The sequence below is a fragment of the Carassius auratus genome, unplaced genomic scaffold (assembly GCF_003368295.1).
Source record: "Carassius auratus strain Wakin unplaced genomic scaffold, ASM336829v1 scaf_tig00005638, whole genome shotgun sequence".
NCBI classification, from domain to species: Eukaryota; Metazoa; Chordata; class Actinopteri; order Cypriniformes; family Cyprinidae; genus Carassius; species Carassius auratus.
In genome coordinates this window covers 55,082-79,626 of record NW_020523686.1, presented here as the reverse complement: position 1 = coordinate 79,626, position 24,545 = coordinate 55,082, and the positions used below count along the sequence as shown (strand labels likewise).

Here is a 24,545-nt window from a genome sequence, read left to right as displayed (position 1 = left end):
ATGAAATATTAACGCTGCAGAGCCAGCTCTCCGAGTCCCTGTACTCATCAAAAATAGAGCAGAAAGAGAAGGCGAGGGGAAAGAAGAGCTAGGGGCGTCTCCCCACCGTCCCGTCTGTAATGACTTTAACCTTTGACCTCGCCCCATCTTTATATAACACGACCCGAGCCATCACCACAGGGCACTTCCCTAAAAAACAGCTCTGTTTAAGAGTCTTTGATACATTATTAGAGGTTTCGGTCATGTTCTGAATGGATTTAAAGTGAAAACCAAAAAGTGAGACATACAGTCATTTTTTTTAAAGCATTTGTATTGCTTTCCTTTAAATATATTAATTATTTTTTTGTTATTTTAGTACTTCAACTAGTTGTCAAGTTAACATTTCTAATTATTAGTTTACTTTGTTTTTAAAATATTTTATTTCAGTTAATGCTTTGTATATAGTTTTTGTTAATATTTTGAATGTCATTTTATTTATTATTTTTTATGTTATAAAATTATATAATTATATAATAAATTATATTATATTTATTAGTTTTATTCAGTTATTTATCATTTTCATCTACTTTTTAAATATTGATAATATTATTAGTTATTATTAATTAATAATATTAGTATTAGAACACTCTTTATTCTTTTTTAATATCCCCGAGTGCTTCTGTTGCTGGTGTGTGTTTGTCTGGGAGCAGATTGTTTGATGAGCTTCCTGTCCTGAAGGATGAGCCACTCAGTGTGTTGCATAAACACAATCAGCAATGTATTTATCAAACTCGTCATGAATTTACTGCTTGAACTGGGACCTAAACAAACCATCAGTGAGAATCTCTCTGCTTTAAAATCGAATCGTGGCTTATGAAACAATGGGCTTCTCCAAATCAGAGAGAATCTGGAACAAAGCTCTTATTTCCTCCGGGCTCCTGATGTGGTTTCTTCAGGTTGCTGCAGTTGTGGGTAATGCTGATGCAGTCTTGAAGGAGCTCCTGGGAGATGTTCTCTGTGTTCGTGACGTCTCGGCTCAATACTGAGGCCTGATGAAAACGTTTCCTCCATTGCAGACGGACTGAGATTCGTGTCATTTCTGATCCTAATTGCAGGTCACTCTCATGAAGAGCCACTCATTTAGACTGAAAGAGATTGACTGAGTAATTAATGATGCAGCATAATAAAAGAAGGTCTTGAGTAAACTCATTTAAAGGGACAGTACACCCAAAAAACAGATTGTATAATTTGGTTATATGTTGTTATTTTTTGCAAAATTTACTTTCTAAAGAAAATATTTGATCAGATTAAATTTATGTGTGGAAAAAAAATCTTAGTAAAAAATGTGGTCAATTAAATGTGAAATATTTTTTTTTTTTTTTTTGCTAAATTTCATTGTAAAAAACACATTTGATCAATTAAATGAGAAATGTGTAAAAGTATAAGTTGAATAATATTTTTTAGTTTTTTTACATATATATACACACACACATTATTTATATATATATATATATATATATATATATATATATATATATATAATTATTATCATTTTTTTAAATATAATTATGATTGTAAAATGAGAAAAAAAATATTAAAATGTAATATTAAAAATGTATTTTTATAAGTTTGTTATAAATATATGACAAATATATATTTATATAACTGTGCTAAAAAAGTTTTATTCAGAATTTGTGTTCGTCTGAAAGATACTGTTGTTTTTCCACAGAAGAGCGGAGTATACTGCTCTGCTTGTGAGCGTTTTGTTTGTGTATCTTGTAAAGACCTGATGCCACTAACCTGCCTGATGCTGCTGGATTTCTTTAGATGCTGAGATGGATTTTATTACATCTGGTCACTGCATATTTGAGCACGAGCTCCCAGTTTGGGCCTGAGGTGCAGTACACGTGGCGCCTGCTTTCTAGATAAAAAGACACTTTCTGCAAAGCGGCGCTGTGTCCTAATGGACGCTGTCACTTAAGCCTGGTTTCAGAGCTGGGCTGAAGGTTGGCGTCAGGTTATCCAGTGGCTCCACGCTGTCCTGCAGAAACAGCCGCTCGGGAAAATAATGCAGCGCTTGGCCATTTTATTAGGTTTTGTTTGCACATCGGTGTTGTTCTGACAGTAGATATGAGTCCACGCCTGATGTATGGGAGACAGTCACATCTGTGATGTAGAATAGAAACACTTCTACATCCTGAAACACACTAGTCTGGGGTTTAGTGCGCTGCATTGTGGAGAAACGATGTGCTGAAGGTGAAGATATGTGCTGAAACAGCAAAAGAAATTGTCTATGCAGTCTAGAAAAATACAGAAATAGAGGAAAGTGTCAAAATTAATTAACCTGCAAAACTGACGTTGTTATAATTGAAAACTACATGCAAAACTATATGAGAAATATTGGGCAATTATTTGTCTGTTTGGACTTTTATGTTGATGTAATTCTTAGTGAAGAGCCATTTGGAAAACACTGTAATATGTAAGACTGCAAACAATTTCTATTATTGCCAAATTTCTTTATAAAAGTGAATTGAATGTATGGGTGAAAAATTTGTACAAAATATAAAATGCATGGTTAAAAATATTAAAATTAATATTGACTGTAAAACAGATTTTACATTAAGATATAAATATTATAATGTTATAATTTGTGAAATAAAGAAATTAAAATAGTAATTATGTATAATATATTAATTATAATTATTATATAATATTATAATTGAAATATATATCTTATTATAAAATTGTCATCATTTATTTATTTATTAATATTATTATTATAGCATATTTTATATATAAGAGCTATTTGGCAATTGTTCAGTCTAAATCTGTGTGGAGAACCCTTGAGAATGTGTTGCAATGTGCAAGACTGAGAAAAGGGAACAAATACAGACATTGATCACAGAAATGACAAAATAACGGCAGCTTTAATCTGCATTAGGTGCTTTATGCTGAAATATAATCTCCTGAAAATGCATTTTCCACAAAAATAATGTAATTTCACATTCAGGCAGATCATAAAAATGAAAAGGTGTTATGGCACAAATGTAGTCTCTAACTCGAGCTCTCGGTCTTCTGAAGTTTGGAAGTGTGCGGAGGGGAATTGGTGGCACATTTGGAGTCTCTGGCAGCCGCTCCTCATAAATCTTGTTGGTATTGATTAGGATTGGAGGTGAAGTGTTATGATAACGTTTGCTGGTTTGAGGAGTTGTGTTGTTCACTGGAGCGGTGTGTGCATTAATCACAGCTGTCCGGGCAGAGACAGGGGCATTAGGGGCCGATGTGGGTTCTGTGGGTCGCTCCTGTGAAGAACAGCCAATGGTAATTGAAGCCCAAGTGTCCCAAACACAGCGTGCATGTCTGTCACCTTCACATGGCCAGAGAATCGATCAACTGTACAACAGATTGGGGTTTTTCCATATATGCCATCATTTTCTATCAATTTTCTCAGTTCCTTAAATACAAATCCTCTCTATTGAGTCCTGTATGGACAAAAGAAACGAACCCAGCGTTGAAAGTGTTCCTCACAGCAGATCTCAGATCCTCTCCATCTCTTCTGCTGTATGGAAAGGGAAAGGAGAATTTGAGATGGCTGCTTTGACAGGAGAGATCATTGGGGTTTAATGGCGTATAAAGACGTCAGTAAGGGCTGTAGATTAGAGACGGAGTCAAATATTAACCACGCTGAGGAGGTGCAGAGACGAAAGCCCTTCATCCCGTCAGACAGATTTCTGATGCTTTCAGGGAGAAACAGTAATGAGAGTAATGTAATGAGAACGGCCTTTTCTTTAACGCTGAGCCCTTAATGAAACACTGGCCAAAATCCCGAGTGATGTTCCCAAAGTGAAGAGGAGAAAAGCCACGATTGCTGGTGTGATTGGCAGTGGAAACTCAGGACGCAATGTGTTTGCCGTACAGTCGAAATTGACCCAATGTCCAATTTCTGTCTGGAGGAACAGGCTGTTTATACTTGTTTTATCCCACCATTACAGCAAACATTTTCCAGCAAATGAGAGACGCCTTATAGTCCTTACAGACTTGTGATTTATGTGCCATTTTACCATTTTAAAGCTAATTTAGTGTTTTCCACAGGGTTTCTGCTGGTCTTAAAAAGTCTTAATTCACCCTTTTAAAAATTAAGGACTTAAATCGGAGCAGAAGGTCTTAAATTCATTAAATCATAGTGTCAGATTTCATATGCATTGCAACAAACATGCTTAAATCAATGCTTAAATCATAAATCATAAACTCATAAATCAGTTTGATCAATTTCACAAAAACAAGACTTGCTTTTCAAGTAAATGGCTCTTGATTTTAAGCGCCCAATCATGTGAGTTTGGGGCGGGGCTGTCTCTCTGACTGACCAATGAGAGATGGTTGTGGTTGTGTACAGGAACTGATCTGCAATTCTGTTTAGTGACATAAAAAGGAATATTTAAAGACGTTTGTGGTTTTGTGGGAAACTGCAGTTATAATAAATGCAGAATCTGGTCAATAAGCAGTGGGTTTGTTGCATCAGGATTGTGTTTTTGTGTCGTTGGGGTTGGTATTGAGCGCGTGAGCTCAGGTCAGCTTTGATATCTCTGTAGCGAAGGGCCGGATCCCTCAGAGGAGTCTTCCTCTCCTCTAATGACTTATGCATGAGAAGATGGACAGCTTCACCTTCTGCTGTGAAAACAGAGAGAGAGAGAGATGCTGAAAGGTCACAGACTGAGGAGCTGGAGCCAGCGGTGTGTAAAGCAGATTTTGGGCTGGTCACTGGTGTGTTTGACTGGTTCTGATGGGTCAGATGTGATATCAGCCGCTCAGACATCTCATATATCACCAGCCCACACTCAACCTTTAACAAACACCAGTAGTGTTAATGTTGTGTAGTCTCTTCTATCCACTAAGGCTGGGTTTATGATCAAAAATATAATAAAAATAGTCAAATGTTAGTACAATTTAAACAGCTGTTTTCTGTGTGAATCTGTGTTAAACTTTAATTTATTTCTGTGATGCTCCGCTGTATTTTCAGCATCACTCCTCCTGTGTTCAGTGTCACATGATCTTCAGAAATCAGAATAATATGATGATTACTATTTCTGATTATTATCAATGTTGAACACAGTTGTGCTGCACAATATTTATTTGCAAACAGTGATGCATTTTATTTCTCAGGATTCACAGATGAATAGAAAGTTGAAAAGAACAGCGTTTATTTGAAATGGAAATCTTTTGTCACACTGAATGTCTTATGTTACTTTTCATAAACTTAACGCATCCTTGATCATTAAAATTATTCACTTCTTACCTAAAAACGATGCGAAACATCAATTATCACAAAATAAACAAACACCGCTGTCAGTGTATCCTCCATTCTTATCATACTTTTTAATAATATAAAATAATGAATTATTCTAAAAAGACTAATACTTGTAAATGATGCAGCTTAATAGAAATAAAAAACAAACAAATGACAAGTTTGGTCAAAAAGTGTTTTCTTCGGTGAGTAGATTATGATTCTGAGTTGATTCTGTGTTTGTGACTCGGTTGATGAGTCCTTGTGTTTGTTGACTGTTCAGCTGTTTATGCAGATGAGCAGGTAGAGATGTAACGTGTGTGTGTGTGTGTGTGTGTGTGTGTGTGTGTGTGTGCTGGCGGGCCCGAGCCTCTGTAGGGGGTCTGTCTGTCTCTCTCTGTGCTGGATGAGAGGAGGAGGAGGAGGAGGAGGAGAGCACTTGCCCTTCCATTATCACTGGTTGACCTACTTCAGTGGAAGAGAGCGGATGAAATCACAGGTTCTGCTGGTCCCTCGACTACAATAGCCAAGAGCAAGAGTGTGTGTGTGTGTGTGTGTGTGTGTGTGATGCGGTCTGTCTTCCACCTGATCCATGTGTCATTTACAGTTAACACCTCCATTATCGCCCGTGTCTCGTGTGCTGTCCTTTATGCCTTTGTTCAGTTTCCAGATGACGTTTGACTTGCTCATCCCTGGGTTATTATAGAAAACTAAAACTAAATCCATTGGAAAATATCTTTTGTTACTGGAACATCACAATTGTAACTTTATTTCAGATAGTTGACCATGCATTTATTTTTTTACTTGCTTTTATTGAATGATTAAAAGGGAAATCCAAAATCCCTCCTGGAAAAATCCTTTTAGATGTGGCTCGATCTTAAATTTATATCTATTTTCTGGAAATGTTAGCATCCACTGCATATTTAATTAGAGAGGTCTAATGCCTCTTGAGACTTGAAATACAAATCAGTTGTTTTAAAGCACTGAGTATTGAAGCATGATTTACAAGAAGTGTTCCTGCTTCAAAATTTCATGTTAAATTCAATGTTTGTAACTATATGTGAAATTTGAAACCATTAAAATTAAATCAAACACCATTTAAAAAAAAATCCTGCTCATCAAAAAAAAAAAAAAAGTGAATGATGAAGCGTTCTTCATTTCTGTGGTGAACTGTTCCTTTAAGTGAATTCCTCCTGTTTCCCCATCAGGTTAGTGAAGTCGAGGCGCTGTGTTAAGAGGATTGTGGTCCTCCTGATAATGACTAAATGAGTTTGGGCGGCTCTCATGAGGTGCGAGGGCTTCATAAAGCATGAGCTCATTAGTGGCTCATGTTAGTGATCTCCTCCATCGCTGCAGGCCAAGATTTGTGACTTCACATTACATGTGTCACGTCAGACTCTCCTCTCATCTGCTTCCAGCTCTGAAACACCTACACTGTGTCACGAACACGTCCAGACTCTGTGAGTGTTAATAAAGGACCGCAAGTATTCATTTCAGTGCAATATAGATAGATTTCATGTATCTTTAATATATCAGTGACTTCGGCTGAAGTTTCCTGGTTCTCCTGAGAACAAGACTCGCAGTTTCTGGTCTCAGATTGCGCTCAGATTTTATTCCAACATTTCAGATCTCAATTTCTCAATGTCAACTCGGATCTTTAGTGTTGTTGTTGTTTAGTAAAACTTAAGCTATTAAAAACTGTTTTCATGTTTTCATTCATTGAAATAAAGCTGAGATAAAATAGACATATTAGATGAAAAACTTGATCTTAAGAAAAAGACAAAAAAATCTAACAATGAAATGTTACATTGGCAACTATCTGAAAAGAAATACACTTAAGCTGAAGCGCAAAATTTAATGAAACAAAATAAAAAAGCTAAATATATTATATAATATTAAAACAATTTATAAAAATGCCAGGCATTAATAATATAATGTTAGTTAATATTTAATTTAATGTAATATAAAAAATATGAAAATATAAAAATGAAATAATAATAAAATAATATTTATTAAAATAAAAATATCTCTCATTGTTTCACACACTTTAAAAAATCAAAAACATTTGGTGCAGAACCGTTTTCACTCAGAATTTTTATTTTATTTTATATTTCAATTAAAATTCAAATGAAAACTCAAAATATAAAAATGAAAGCTTAAAATAAAAAAATAAAAAAAAACTTTTTATATCTCTCATGGTTTCATACACTGGAAAAAATCTGGTGTAGAAAAAGTTTTCATCCAGAAATTGCTAATTGTTGCAAAGAACTTGTAAAACATACACGTTTTATTTACAGCTTTGATGTATCTGAAATATTTTAAAAGCTGTTATTTTAATATTTTACTGGATCAGTTGACTCATCTGTGAGTCCTTTCTATGTAATTTGTCGGTACTTTAAATAACACATGAGAGAAAACTCCAGTAACTCTCAGAGCTATGAAAGAGCAAACTTTGAGCAGTAAAGCGCTGTTCTCTCTGGGGAGCCGTGAAAGCAGAGTCTGTTTTAGGTGTCTGGGAGTGGTGTGTGCTTGAACAGGTATGTGGGATGAGAGGAGGATTATTCACGCTTGCGTTCCTCACGATGGAGAGAGAGAGAGAGAGAGAGAGAGAAATGGAGAGAAAGAAGCCGCTGTGTGACAGACAGTCAAAATGTTCTGGCTCTGGAGACAGCGGCCGTCTCACGTTCACTGACACGTACAGTCCTAAACGTCCTTCAGCTCTGGAGGTGTGTGTGTGTGTGTGTGTGTGTGTGTGTGTGTGTGGTATCCTGGGGAAACTTAAAGTTGTTAAGGTACCAAACATTAAAAAACTTTCCTGCAGTGGAGTTAAGGTGTAAAAACAAATCAAAACTCCAAAAGCTTCAGGTCAATAAGATTAAAAAAAAATCATTTTATTTATCAAGGACACATTAAATTGATCAAAGTGCCAGTGAAGACATTAATAATGTGACAAAAGATTTCTGTTTTTAAATAAATGCTGTTGAACGTTCTATTCATCTGTGAATCCTGAAAAATACAATTGTGTTCAACATTAATAATCAGAAATAGTAATCATCATATTATTCTGATTTCTGAAGATCATGTGACACTGAAGACTGGAGGAATGATGCTGGAAATACAGCGGAGCATCACAGAAATAAATTACACTTTAACACAGATTCACACAGAAAACTGCTGTTTTACATTACAATAATATTTCACTATTTTTACTGTATTTTTGATCAGATAAATTCAGCCTGTATGAGCAGAAGAGACAATGTTCAATGTCATGTATGCATCATTAGTCATCATTAACGATCAAATTGTCATCATCCTGTGGAAAATTGATAGAATAGTAAAAAATCCATCTGTGCATCATGATATATCGATGATAATTCAGTGCATTGATTACAAAATGTAATAATGTATTATATTGACTATAAAACTGAAAATGTGTTTAAAACTACTGCGTTTAGCAGCTTTTGGTGTCATTTGGTTTCCAGCGTGTTTATGTGAGGTTGTCATTTCTCCTGATTTTACCATCTTTTCTTTCATTTGTGTTGGTGAATGCAGCTGTATGACATTGGTTTAGTGTTGATCTAGAGGAACAAGAGCCAGGATACGTTAGCAAACCATTCTGAGTGTGTTGTTGGGGTGAGCAGTCATCATAAGATATTTTGGGAAAGATGTGTGTGTGTGAACGTGGCCTTTTTACCCACGATCCTTTGTGTGAGAGGAGATAAGCAGTCATGTCTGGCTGACTTTCATCTGAGTATTGATGTAGTGTGTGAATGGGTCGTCATTAATGTTCTCTGATATATCTCCGCTCTTGATATGTAGATGGGGTTTAAACTCTTACCCTCAGTACTGTGCTGAGGAATATTAAATCGGACGGGACACACAACCGACTACCAGAACTGAATATAAATAGTTTAATTAGACTGTTAGTTCATTTGGAAATGTGAATGCTTATCTGCAGGGTGACGCTGAACTTCCTCTGAAGCAGAAACGAGCAGAAACTTGCTGAGTCCTGGAGAAATGAGCAAATGCTCAAAGCTTAATTAGGGAGCAGTATCACAGCGGCTGTTTAGTTGAGAAAGAACGAGTCGAGTAAAAGAGCAAGAGCTGTTGTTATTGTGTCCTAATATACAGCTAAAATAAAGTCTATAAAATACAAATAAATTAGTAGAATAAAAATATGTTAGATGAAAAGCATAAAGATTAGAAACAGACAAAATAAAATAAGTTTAAGGGCTAAAATTACTAAAAATAAAACTGAAAAATTAAGCTAAATAGAATTTTTATTTTATTTTTTTATAAAACTAATAAAAATATATTTTTTATTGAACCCAAACTATGCTAAAATGTAACATTGAAAATGAGAACTGAACATGTAATATTTATAAAGCCTATAAAAATTTACAAAATTACGAAAACTAAAATAAAAATTTTTAAAATAGAAAAGTAATACCTCATTAAAAATAATAAAATGAATACTAAAATTACAAAAGCATGAAACAAAATTACAAAAAGAAAAGTAAACTAAAAAATTCTAAATATAAATAAACTCTGGGTTCTCTTTATCGGTCACAGTATCTCAGTATCGCATAGTATTTCCAAGTAAAGTTAGTTTTGTCAAGTAAATCTGGGATATATAACCGTGATATTCTGAGCCTCATTATAAGCAGCATTAAGGAATCAGATGGCAGAGGATAGATCAGTGTTATACGCACGTGAACTCTTCTAATGTGTGATGACGGTCAGGATAACGGTTGTTTACTGTGAGTCCTCACTAATTGTGTGTTTGATCCCATCTGTGAGTCGCTGTGTCCGAATGCGTCCCGCTCGTCCAGATCAGCGGTAACGAGCTGCCGGATGGTGGAGGTCAGCGTGTGACCGCATTCGTCTCCGGCCAATTATCATGTGAGGGTCAGCGAGGGCTCCTCTGCCCGCTGTGACACGTGTGACAGGAAGTAGAGTGAGAAGCCAGCTCTGATTGGCATCGTCATTAAACCCCGGATCAGACGAGCCGTGACCTCCACGCCGGCCTTGACCCCTGAGCGCTCCCGAAAACACTGTCACTTCAGAATCAGAAATCAAGTGAATGTCTCAGCTGTTTCTCCTCATCCCTAATGAATCGAGATGCTGCTTCTCAGGAAAAGAGCGCAGTGATCTCGCATGTCTCAGATTTGAGAGGATTTGAGCTCAATACGAAAAACAAAAAGCTAATTATTCTGTGAAAGATTGATTAATTTTTTTCAATTTATGTCTAAAGAATTTTAGGAGAAATATCGGGTACGGTTTAAAATTATTTAATACACACACACGCACACACACACACACAGATGCTTAAATTATATATATATATAACATTTATTTATATTTATTTATGTTAGGCATATTATTATTATTAGCATCATCATTATTATTTACTTAAATGGTCATTTATTAAGTAATATTTAACATGTATTTTATATTGACAAGAGAACCAGTGTTATTGTATTATTTAATAATTAATACTACATTAATAATAATTAATGTTAGATTATTGTAATATATTAATTTAAATAAATTTACACATAATTAAAAATCTAAATTAAATTGAATATATTATTGCTTCCATTTCTGTTAAAAGTATCTAAAACACATTAAATATATATTTTAATTAATTCAATTATTTGTAGTATTCATAATTTAATAAATAAACAATAATACATATGAGATATTTGTTAAACCTGTGTTACTTAATATTTAACATTTTCTGAATAATTAATTATTTTGAATATACTGTATAAAATGAATCTAGCTCAAAATCAATATCATATTTATTTTCCCTACTTGGATTACTACTGATTTTTATTGAAGAACATGCAGTTCTTCAGTCTTCCTGAATAACGCAATGAATCGCAGATAATTAAATCGATCAGAACGTACAGTTTCTGTAACTTAAAAATAGTTTAATTTAGTTATAATAATAGCAGAAAGATTGAAAATATGTTGTGCTAGGGGGCTTTGAATATTGTGTTTCAGGAAGGCTGTGAATCCCAGGTTTATTGACATCAGGCTCTTATTGACAGTGAAGAGCACTAACTAGCGTTAGCCGTGTTTGAAGCATCGCTCTGCGTCAGTCCGGTGCAGCAGGCGGAGTACCGAGAGAGAGGAGAGAGCGATGGTGCCGTGCCGCTGTAAATTAGTCCCTAGCGGTGACACCGTGCCTGCTGGGTAATTTGGACAATGGGGCATTTGACAGCTCACCCATCAGCCCAACTGCACCCTGGGGGGGACGCCCTCTCCGTCTCCTCCTCTTCAGCTGATGGAGCTGCTCTCTAAGTAGCAGCATCATTCTCCAATCAACCAACAAAATGGCTTTTCATCCGGAGAAAAAGAGAGACAGATGGACGAGAGACTTTCTCTGTGCTACCTAAGTCCTCCTCTCTCTCTCTCTCTCTCTCTCTCTCTCTCTTCCTCTCTCTCTCTCTCTCTCTCTCTCTGTGCGTTTTACTTTGGCACTACGATCGAAACCACAGAAAACATTCTTTGAAAAGCAAAGAATGTCGGCCTTTGTTAGTTTTTGGCCTTGTAGTTCTACTCCACACAGTTTATGGAGCAGCATCGCCACATTTCTGTAGTTTGGGATCTGCACTCGCCATTGGCTGGTGGTTCGGTTTCCATGACGCCCTGGGAATTAATTTTTCTCTGTGTGCTGTATGCATCATTTCCCGTGGTGATAAGAGAGGAATGTGGCTCCGAATGGAGATTTCAGATACTGGAGGAATGAGAGTTAGCTGTGAAACACTTGCATATATATATCTTATGTTCACATGGCTACATTATGCATTTATATTCACAAAATCTTCAGTCAGGGACATTTATTTGGCTCTTAGGTTTCATATCAACTGTAATTAGACTAGTTGTTAACCGATATATCGGCCGATGTTTCGGCGAACTGAATACGGACAGAGGAGAGTTTAGCTTCATTGAGATGCGCGATCAACACATCTTTAAACTCGTGTTTTCAAATTAGCTACGCTTCATGCTTTTGCCAATGTCATTTTTACTGTGTGCTGTAATAAACACACAAACACACAATTCCCAGATTCCCAAAACACACAAACTTCCCAGAGTGCCTTGTTGGTTACAGTGTTTACTTCCTTGTTAATTATATTTTTATTAAATATTATTTTATTTGTGAAAAATACTTTGTATTTTAAAGCACAAGCATATATTTTTTTTAATCCTTTTTTTAATTTCTTAAAATTATATCGGCCACCCTGCTCTCCAAGATATCGGCATCAGTTGTCAAAAAAAAAAAAGCAGTTCACCACTAAATTAGACAATTTCTTTCATATTAGAGTTGCTTAATACATTTTATTTCAGTAAATCAGTTCAAACTGGCCTTGAATCAATAAAAATCTTCAATTCATATCATGAGTCTGTTGGAATCACTTCTGTTTGTGTGTGGCGTTTTTCATATATTGGAATTTTAATTTTTAGTTAAAAAATTGATGTTGGTAAACATTGCTGTTCCATACATAATATAATAAAATATAAAATCAAATATTACTCTTGCTCATTTAGCGATAAACAGTTTGGAAAACATACCTGAAAATATTTATAATAGTTATTATTATTCGCAGCATTTATTTATTTGCAGTATTTATTATTAGCAGCAGCAGTAGTATGATAGTTTATTAAATCATTTATTAATTATTTTCTTGCTATTATTATTAAAATTATTTACTTAAAGAAGAATATATTAAATTAGTATGGATCATTTGAAATTATTTTTAGCATTTATTATTATTAATTACTTGAATGTCACTGTACTTGGCTTCCTACATTGACTACAGTGGATGTAATGAAAAGGAATAATTGATTAAAAAGAAGAGTGATTTGAGAGTGAACACATTTCTCTTGACTGATCTGAAGCAGCAGGCCTCCATCTACACATGAACACTGGGTTGATTATTAATTGAAACAGCCTCATAATGAGACGTTTGTGATAGGTTTATATAGCGTATGATTTGTTAGTGTAAAGCCTGAGGAATATATAAGGATCTGAATCTAGTTGTCAGATGTTGAGTGGAGGAGAAGCAGTGTTTTTGTGTGATTGTGTGCAGCTGAAGCGGTTCTTCCTCTTTTGATTCGGCTGAACTGAATGTCATGGCAACTGAGTTTTCCTGCGATTCTTCATGTTCTGACCTAGAAATAATGAAATGATTGTGTTTCCTTCAGTCAACACTTTCTGTCTGTGAAGTTAAGCAGGACAGTTAGTGGCTATCATACAGTACACACACACACACACACACACACAGACACACATTAAATTATTAATAACTATTATTGCCGTTTTACTGTAGTTTACTACAATATTATCTTTAAATCTTATTTTTGTTATTATTATTATTATTAGTGTGTTACTGCAGTTTACTACAATATTAATTTTAAATATATTTTTGCTATTTATTATTATTATTATTTGTATTGGTGTGTTACTGTAGTTTACTACAATATTATTTTTAAATATTTTTCTATTTATTATTATTACTATTATTATTAGCGTGTTGCTGTAGTTTGCTACTTTATTATTTTAAAATATTATTTCTCTATTATTATTATTATTAAGCATTATTTAATTGTTATTATTATCATTATTATTATTATTATTATTGTGTTGCTGTAGTTTACTAAATAGTATATTTAAATAGTTTATTATTATTATTATTTTAAAATATTCTTTTTCTTTTTTTATTATTAGGCATTAGTTAATTAATTAATAATAATAATGATTATTATTATTATTATTAATTAATAATAATAATATTAATAATTTTTTTTATTATTATAATTATTATTATTATTGAGTCAGGATGTTCTGTGAGACTGTTTCGTATAATCACCTGTAAGCGGTTATCATATAATACAAACACTTTTCATCCAGGCTTAGGGAACGAGTGAGTTAAACAATGAGGACAGTCACTTATCTGCTGCTCATTCGTTTCTTACTGAACTTGTTTGATAATCTTACCTGCTCTCTTCTCTTGAGTATTCCCACGAGTCGATTCAAGCGTGCTTTTACTGTTGTTTAGATAAGAGCAGAATGAACTGAAACCCTAATTATTCGTCCCTCCCTCCTGAGCATCAACTTTACTTGAATAATTCATGCAGTTTAATTTCTCTCGCCGGTAATGGAAACGTTTCACCTCTGGATCGATCCATTAATGATGGACCCTCCCGAGTCTAACCTTCGGATAAAAGCAGTCCGGTGCTCATGAAGGCATTATTATTTCTGTTCGGTCACGTCCTGAGATCTCTCTCACTTCAAGACAGGTTCATCGTTTGACGTTAGCACACCTTATATCACGCGCGGCTCCTGCTCTCTGTGCAGCAGGCGAGAAGATGAGAGCGAGTGGATTTACGCCGGCATTCATCTGTGTTCACGCTTGACTCTCTCCTGATGGAAGAGGGTGATACAGCGAGCCATAAATCTGGACGCGCACGGATAGAATCGAGCTTATCTTTCACCGCGTGTCAGCAGATGCTATCACACATCTGGAGAATATTTGCCAAACCTCTACAGACACCTTGGCAAATGAATCACCGTTGACTTTGACAAGAAAGCAGTCTTAAGTCTCTGGATATATTTGTAGCAATAGACAACAATACATTGCATGGGTCAAAATGATCAATTTTTCGCTGACTCAGTCCCCATCAGAGCTTTAGGAGAAATATAAGGCGTCTCTCGCACCCTTGAAGGATTCGTTTCCTCAAATCATGTTATTCCACCCAAACTCATCGTGTTTTCTCTTGATTTGACAGCGTGCTGGCGATGCCGTTTTTGCAGTTTTATTGCGATGTGTTTCTCCAGCGTTTAGACTCACAGGTTCTGGATGAGCTTTCAGAAACACTTCAGGTGCTGGAAAATCATGTCAAAACTAATGCTCAAATAAACCAAAGCACAATATTGTTTAGTGTAACCTGAAGTACAGAAATAACTCAAACTAAACCTGAAATAAAAATGATTCAAAACTATACACTAGACATCACAAAAAAATCACAAAATTAAACATTTTATTTTGTTTAGCTGCCAAGGCAATTTTTAGTTTAATTTGAAAAAAATAAAAATATATTTTTTTAACTGAAATAAAAAAAATTATAAAACTATACAGACATAATAAACATACCCAAAAGGTAATAAAATTACAAACAATAAAAACAAATATATATATATATTTATTTTTAAAACCCACATAAATGTAAATGTTTTATTTTGTTTAATTTACAATTAAAATACTAAAATTGCAGAAACACAATTTAATTACGAAACGTAATTAATAAGAACCGTAAACTTACACTTTTTTGTTTAACTTTTCAACTATCCAAACTGAAATTAAAATGAATTAAAAAAAATATTTTTTTTGACATATTAAAAACCACAGAAAATAAAAAACCACAAACACACAACAAAATCAGTAGTATATATATATATATTTTATAAACATAAAAATAAAATGAGATTAATAGAAACTATGTAAACATATTAAAGGCCAACAAAGAATATTATGACTGTGTGTATGTGTGTATGAGTGTGTGTGTGTGTGTGTGTGTGTGTGTGTATGTATATATATATATGTGTATATATATATATATATATATATATATATATATATATATATATATATATACTATACATATCTGTACTTTTACTCAAGTACTTGATTTGTGTACTTCGTCCACCACTGATATATATATACACACATACATACATACATAGATACATACATACATACATACATACACACACACACACACACACACACACACAAACACACACACATATACACACACACTCTTTTTGTGTAAAGTGTGTTCATCCCATAGGTGTAATGGTTTTTATTCTGTACAAACTGTATATTCTATGGCCCTTCACCAACCCTACACCTAACCCTAACCCTCACAGGAAACTTTGTGCATTTTTACTTTCCCAAAAAAAAAACTCATTCTGTATGATTTATAAGTGTTTTGAAAAATGGGGACATGGGTTATGTCCTCATAAGTCACCCTCTCCTTGTAATACCTGTGTCATACCCATGTCATTATACAGAGATGTGTCCTGATATGTCACAAAAACATGCCCACACACACACACACACACACATACAAACATTGTTGAATGCAATGTTTTATTGCAGTATTTTCCAAGTTTTTTGAATATTTTCCTCCAGTTTCATTCAGAAACGCTTCAGGAAAATCATGTCAAAACACGCATTAACCAGAGCCAGCGGATTTCACACACATCCAGCGCTGATCTGCATTAAACATGGCATGCGCTGCTCTGGGGAAGCTCTGTTAATTGAAAAAAACAATCAGGCTGTGGGTGATGGAGATGCTTTGCTGCTGAACCCGAACCGAAAGGCTCCGAGGACACTTCCTACATCATTTATTCCCAGCAAGCTCTTGTCAGAGAGGATTGTTTGGATACACATGGCCTGCTCGCAGCACACGGGTGGCACATGCAGGGACTTGTGTTGGTTTTGGCTTTGAAGATGTTTGGGCCTCGACACTATAAAGAGAGCTTGGATTCCCCCGATGTGTGTTTCATCTCCGATCCAACATATGAATGGGAGGAGAAGAGCTTGCTCTGGACTCTGTGTTTGTTTTCATTCATGAATGTTATCGCACTTGTTTTAACTGGTCATCATTCCTGTCCACATCCAGCATCCAGCACTTCTTTACAAAGAGTCCTTCTTCTCATGTGGTGAAGCTACAAAGGACTCGACCTCTTTATTTTAAGAAGCCTCTTCTTGGAGTTATTGAGTTCCTCAAACAGATCTTTGGTGTCTCTTACTGTTCAGATGAGACTTTTGATATTTTAGATGAGCGGATAAAGACTTCTTGAGTTTCAGCAACTCTAAACCAGGGCTGCTATTGTGAGATGGAGCTGAAACCATTCGAAAACATGCACATTACTTAAAATAAAATAAACATTAGCTAAAATAAAATTCAGCTAGTTTTCAGAGCAAAATTAAATTTAAGTTGTACTAAAATAAGTTGAAAAATAAATTATATAGACTTAGAACAACCCCCCCCCCCAAAGTAATGCAATTAGAAACACAGAACTATAAAATATAAAAAATAAATAAAAATAAAGGAAAAGAAAAGAGAAACGTTTATTTTATTTTATTTTTTTATTTAGCTAGTGCCAAAGCAAGTACTTAACTAAAAATGAAATAAAAAATTATAAAAATACTATATAGACATATTAAAAACCCAGAGTAATAATAATAAAAAAAACACGCACAACAAAATGATTAAAAATATAAGAAAACGTATTATATTTTAGTTAGTTGCCAAGGCAAAATTGTTTAGTTTAAGTTGAAGAACTAAAATAACAAAATAAAAATGAAATAAAAATTAAAAACGACATAGACCCACTATAAAAATGAAATTAGTAATGAAATTACAAACACAACAAAATTACAAGAAATACAAGAAAAGTTAAATTGAACTAGTATAATAACGAAATTAAAACGGAAATAAAAAAAAAACTATATAGACATATATAAAAAAACAAAGTAATGAAATTGCAAACATAAATGAACTAAAACTAAAATTGAAATAAAAATTGAAAAACTATATAGACATAAAAAATAACAAAAAAATATAAGAGAACTTAAACTTAAATTGAACTACAAAAATAACAAAATTAAAACAGAAAAAAAAAAAAAAACTTTTATAGACATTTTTATAACCCCCAAAACTAATAAAATCACAAAAACATACAATAAAGTACTAAAACTACAAAATGAGATCTATAGCATTAAAATAACTCTGCTCCAATCGTATCAGTGCAGTGCATCTTGGAAGTCTTTGCTCTTCCAGTGTCTCTCAGCTGAACCTGCAGGAGACGAGGGCCGTGTGCAGCTCTATACTGTGATCTGTCGGGTCACTGCACTGCTCTGCTTTCATATCAGAGCTTACGAGAGAGCGCCGTTTCATTTTCATGAAGCATTCCAGCAGGAGAAATCCAATAGAAGAGTTTCTGCTGGAATATTCACTCTCTGACCTTCTCTTTCTGTGTTCATAAGTCAAGCTTTCACTCCGGCTGCAGGATTCTGAACACATCATGCGGCAGTATGTCAGTGCGGATTAGATGTGCTCATAGTTTATAGTTCCTCATGGCATCACGCTCTCAATATTTACAGATGTAGGGTATCTAATGGTACTTTTACAAATCGGGAGGCACGATGATGCCACGTGATTTTACTTTTCAAAGAAGAGTTTTGGTTTAATTTGTGCACCAAGTAGGCATCATATTTCTGCAGGAGAAAGAAAAAGAAAACCTGACACTCGCCTGGTTACTAGTTGATTTAATGCCATTAAACTGGACGAATAAAAAATAAAAAACATCTTGGCGTCTAGTTGCTCAGTGAAGCTAAAACCCATTTTTTCTCCCCCTCCATATTTGTTTTAATTAGATTTATGCAAACAATAAAATAAGCATCATAATCCAAATTCACATGTGGATTGATATTCAGAAAAGCTTTTTCGGTTATTATTGTACTATGGCATAATATGATCTTTTTTGCATATTCTTATATCCTCCGTGGAAATGTATGAAATTACATTTTGATTTGACTTCATATGGAAGCAATTTGGGAGGTTTCTGATTAAAATCACTCTAAGGATTGCAGATTCATGGGTAGAAACGAAGTGACTTGTACTGCCAGTGATTTCACGAAACACTGCGTCAGAAGAGATGAAACGCTAATTGCTGTATGGATGTTCTTCTAGCTTGCAGCGCTGACGAAGGTCATCCGGTGGCTGTAGTGTGACTTCTGAAGCAATTGAAAGACGCTCGGCATGTGACGGGTGTACATGATTCAAGATCAGAGCCTTTCATTCCTGTTTTTTACTTTGGTTTTAATTCGGTGGAAGGCCTGTTTCTCCGAGAGGAAGGTGTGGTTGTGATAACTGTGACTCAAATTACATCCCTGAGCACCAGCATCAAAGCGTAGCAGCACTTTTCACTTCCTCCAGTGAAGACGTGCATCTGCTGTTGTCTCTCTCATATTAGTTTAGATCTGTTTAAACGCTGCTTGATCTGTGCAGATTTCTCTCCTGATTCAGACCAGAACACTTTTTCACTGGAGGAAGTGTTATTCTGGATTATAGACTCTATGTGTTTGAGTTAAAATCATCTTAATGCTGGATGTGTTTCAGGTTTTGTCTTCTCCAGATGTTCACTGATGGACTGGAGTGCTGTGGATTATTGGGATGTTTTACTCTCATTCTGACGGCACCCATTCACTGCAGAGCATCCATTGATGAGACACTGATGCAATGCTACATTTCTACAAACCTGATGAAGAAACAAACATTTCCAGCAAACTATTCCTTTAAGGCAATACATAAAAGATGAATAGGATAAAAACAGACATTACCATGCTTTCCCTAGTTCATTAAAATGACATGTAATGGAAGCAAAATCGGCTGAAATCTCAAAATGAACTAGTGCATGAAAAAGAAAAAAGTTTTGCCTTATAGACAGAGGGGCGCAGCGTGTGCTGCATTATGTCATGGGTTTGATGCAGGAGTGAATGGGAACTTTCTTCTATCTCTTTTGTCCGCTAGAGATCGTGAATCAGTGGGGGCTTGTTGGCGTGAGGGCATTTTTTGTCATATTTTTCCATTTCTTAAGTGCTTTTTCACCAGAGAGCCTCTTGTATTCTCTTTTATTTATTATTTCTGCTGCTGTGGAGGTTGATGAATTGAAGATTGCATGCGGGGACGGCACGCCGAAGCCTTTCATGTCACCGTCTGATCTCTCAGGTCCGCTGCGAGACACAGTTTCCTTCATGCTAGGAGGCAGTTTTTGGGTCAAGGTCTGGATCGCGGGGAGGAGTCGGAGATGTTGGGAGAGTGAGATGACCATCAGTGGTTTGGCACGAGTGTGTGTGTGTGTGTGTTAGGATGCATGTGTGACAGAGATAGTGATCATGCTCTGCAGGGCTGGCAGTTGCACCGGGTCGTGGTTATGGTCCACAGCTAATTGCAGAACTGATAAACCTGCTCTGGTTTGCTCAGATACTGTCCAATGGGAATCTCTCTGAATGCTTTTCCTGTGTTGTTGTAGTGTTCTGCGTCTCTCTGCCCGATAGAGACCAAATGTTAATGCCCCATGCCAGTTTTTTTAAAGTGCAGCACCATGTGTTTTCATTTTTGTTGAAGAGAGCCAATACACATTAATAGACTGAAAGCAATAAGCCCCGAGACAATCTGTTACTGTGATTTTACCATAGTTAAAGAGTGTAGTTAGGCCCAGGCTCAAAGTGGAGAAGTAAATCACAGTATGTATGACAAAATACACTCATGTTTAATAAATAATAAGGCGAATGTTAGTTTTACTGCTAATCAGGGTTAAGGGATTGCATGATAAAAACTGTAGTTAGTAACATAATCTAGATTACTCGTTTTAGGTCTTTAACTACTTTCACATGACTTTTATCTAAATGTAGACTTACCATTAAATGTACAATTCCGATATAAAAAAGCAAAGAGAAAGAAAATATATTCCATTTTTGATTTCAACATTAAACATTACTTCAAACCAGGGTTTCTCAAACTGGGTTTAACGTAAGCCCATAAAATTAATGTAATCCATAATAAAGTAACTCTAATCTGATGACAAACCAGAACACATTTGCAACGCTTGTGCACACTCCAATTTCTTTGTAAAATTTTTAAATGTAGTTAGTTTTTGAAAAAGGCCTCAACTTCCTGTTGTTCTGTTCAGAAGGTCATGCGTGTGCACAGATGTGTCTGGTGACCCATGCTGGGGTCAAGCTGAGGTTATAGCTCCCCTTCAATTAGCAGGTGATTAGACACAGGTGTGATTTAGGACCTACATGTGATGGAAAGCAGCCACACTCTACCCAGAATCCCCTGGGGCTCTATGTGCTAATGCAGTCTCACCCGTTCACCTCCATCTCCTCGTTCCCCAGCTCTCAGACACAGGCCGGTTACATCGTGGCTGATATTGATGTGATGTCAATGCTACGGCCGAGGGCACAGAGGTGTGTCTTCTCTGTCTCTCGCTTCAGATTTATTCTCACTCCTGTGTAAATAATTGATGTCTGGCGGCCGAGAGTTATGAAAAGAAAGCGTATTTGCAGGTGTTGACTGTCTCTGGGCTTCCCTCTCATGGAGAGACGTGGAGTCAGAGGACAGATATTCGAACGCGACAAAACATGGGACGTATGGAGCCCAATCCGTCTCAAGTGCCGCTTCATAGTCCTCGAAGTGAATGTCGATTTCCTCTTCCTGTTTACTTTTCTCCGTGAACTCCGTTGCTCCGCCAGCGTCAGATAAATATAGGATGTGTTTGATGAGGAGGACACCGGTGAGGCAGGGCTCTGATGAAAGTGAAGCGTAATTACAGAGGAGGGTTACCCGTCTGCAGACAAATATCAGTGGAATTAAATAAAACAGATTTCCTCGGTTGAAGAGGAAGACCGCCGCAGGTTTGTGGGAAATGAAAACTCACATATTGAGTCTCAGGAACTAACATACTGTATATAAGTACGTGAACGCAAATGCTCCTAGCCATACAAGATCCAATACTTACAACACGATTCATAAGATACAAAGTTTGAATTTAAATGAATTGCCTACAATACGTTAAAATTAAATGGGAATGACAGGACAAGGAATTTACTGTCTATCTGTCTGTCTCTCTCTCTGTCTGTATGTCTGTGTCTCTGTCTGTCTGTCCCTGTGTGTCTCTGTCTGTCTCTGTCTGTGTCTTTGTCTGTCTGTCTGTCTGTCTGTCCCTGTGTGTCTCTGTGTCTGTCTGTCTGTCTGTTTGCCTCTCTGTCTGTCTGCTTGTCTGTCTGTGTCTTTGTCTGTCTCTTTCTGTCTGTCTGTGTCTTTGTCTGTCTGTCTGTTCGTCTCTATTTGTCTGTCTGTCTGTGTCTGTCTCTGTCTGTCCCTGTGTGTCTCTGTCTGTATGTCTGTCTTTGTGTCTGTCTGTCTGTGTCTTTGTCTGTCTGTGTCTCTGTCTGTCTGTCTGTCTCTTTCTGCGTCTGTCTGTCTGTCTGTCTCTTTCCCTTTTTGCGTCTGTCTGTCTGTCTGTCTGTCTGTCTGTCTGTCTGTCTGTCTGTCTCTGTCTGTCCCTGTGTGTCTCTGTCTGTATGTCTGTCTCTGTGTCTGTCTCTTTCTCTTTCTGCGCCTGTCTGTCTGTCTGTGTCTGTGTGTCTCTGTCTGTCTGTCTCGTTCTGCGTCTGTCTGTCTGTCTGTCTGTCTCTTTCTCTTTCTCTTTCTGGGCCTGTCTGTCTGTCTGTCCGTCTGTATTTGTCTGTCTGTGTCTGTCTCTGTCTGTCTCTCTGTCTGTCTGTCTGTTCATCTGTCTACCTGTCTGTCTATCTATCCGATTGTCTTTCCATCCACTTCTAGTCTTCAGACATGTCTAGTCAAAGCAACTTACAAATGAGGTACAATTAATTCTTCAATGATATTTGTAGTGCACACTAACAAGTTTAGAGTATAAGCTGGACTAGTACACAAGCAAGAGCAGAAGTGAAATGCAGAAACTAAGTGCAGTTGTTTTCGTGCCTGTTGGAGTATATTTCCTTCCTTACACCAGCTGCATGTGATTACAGTCTCTGGGTCTGTTTCTCTTTAGCTGTCGTGAACAGTAGCTCACAGCCTCGCGGGCAAACACATGAACAATCTCTATGAAACACTCACTTCTTCTCATCTTCTCCTCGCTCTGTAGATGACGACTATCTGGGATTGGGTGAACTCCCGGAGACGTTCCCCTCGGATCCGCCCGAGCCGCTTCCGCACTTCCTGATGGAGCCGGAGGAGGCGTACATCGTCAAGAACAAGCCTGTTAACCTTTACTGCAAAGCCACGCCGGCCACGCAGATCTACTTCAAGTGCAACAGTGAGTGGGTCCATCAGAAGGAGCACACGGTGGAGGAGCGCGTGGACGAGACCTTGGGTGAGTGTTAAATTATACTATTATATATTTCATGAATTATTAAAATATTCTTAATTTATTTTATTTTATTTGACATAAATATGAACATTTTTATTACACATCTTTTGAAAATATATTTTTAAATATATTGATATATAATATTAATGTTTTTTTTCATTACACACATATATATATATATATATATATATATATATATATATATATAGATATAGATATATATATTATAATGTACATTTAGTTTTTATGTATATATTATTAACATATAGCGATGATTGGATGCTACATATATTAAAAATGGATTAATCAAGTGCGTAAATTAGTAATATTTTAGTGTATTACTTATGATAATAAAACACTTATATGTACTTACTATAAATAATACATTTCAAATAATATTAAATATAGAACTTTACGTTATATTACATAATATTATATGTTTATATTAATTTATAACAATAAAAAGGTCAAAAAAAAAAATATATATATTTATTAAATATTGTTTTATAAATACTGCTTTTTTTATAGTTGTTAAAGTATGAATTTGTTATTTATATTAAAAATTATGATGAAATGAGATTGCGTATTATTCAACAGAATACATTTGTCAGTGCAGATTGTGAACACATTTCTGTCCCAGCTGGGTGTTTTGAAACGGGGTGAAGGGAAAAGCAAAGAGAAAAGGCTGGATTGTGAATGAGAGAGTCTAGCATGCACAGCAGCTCTCGTCCCCAAGCGGCCGGCTCTTAAAGTCAGAAAATCAAGCAAATGAATAATTCAGAGGAGATTTTTTACGATGCCTCCCACCTTGCTCCTGCTTGTAATGAGAGTGGAGTTTCTCAGCCTTGTTAAACTGCGAGGGCCACAAAGAGAAAGGGTTTGTTTGGGACACGGACATCATTAGACAGCAGAGGTTCGGATGCTCAGATCTTCTGTCTGAAACACTTCTTTCACACAAACGCTTGGTAACTATCACTCGTGGGACTGGAGGCAGAAGCTCTGGAACATGAGAGATGTGGCGGTCCTGAGCGTCCCCCTTCAGGAGGCCGCTTTCAACTCTTCTGTCTCGTTTGTGTCTGGTGTGTTTCTGTAGCGTTCAGCGTCTCGCAGCTCTTTTAGCATGTTTGGCCTGTTACTGGTTTCCTGTGATGATGACACTCAGCGAAGTGAATTCATCACTCAACTGATACTCCTCTCCATTCTCTACGTTACACAGAAAAAAGAAAACGACACACACACACACACACACACATATATACAGAATACAGTTGCCATTTAAATGTAAATACAGTAAATAGAGTTACT

General features: G+C 35.9%; 1 protein-coding gene across 2 annotated transcripts in view; it reads left to right on the top strand.

Moving 5' to 3' along the window:
* LOC113071006 (netrin receptor UNC5C-like) overlaps positions 1-24,545 on the top strand; it is a 124,946-nt gene that overhangs the window by 46,173 nt on the left and 54,228 nt on the right. For both annotated transcript variants that reach the window (XM_026244377.1, XM_026244379.1), the window contains exon 2: positions 23,016-23,243. In XM_026244377.1, coding sequence (XP_026100162.1) covers positions 23,016-23,243 — 228 coding nt within the window. The remainder of the gene's footprint in view (positions 1-23,015; positions 23,244-24,545) is intronic.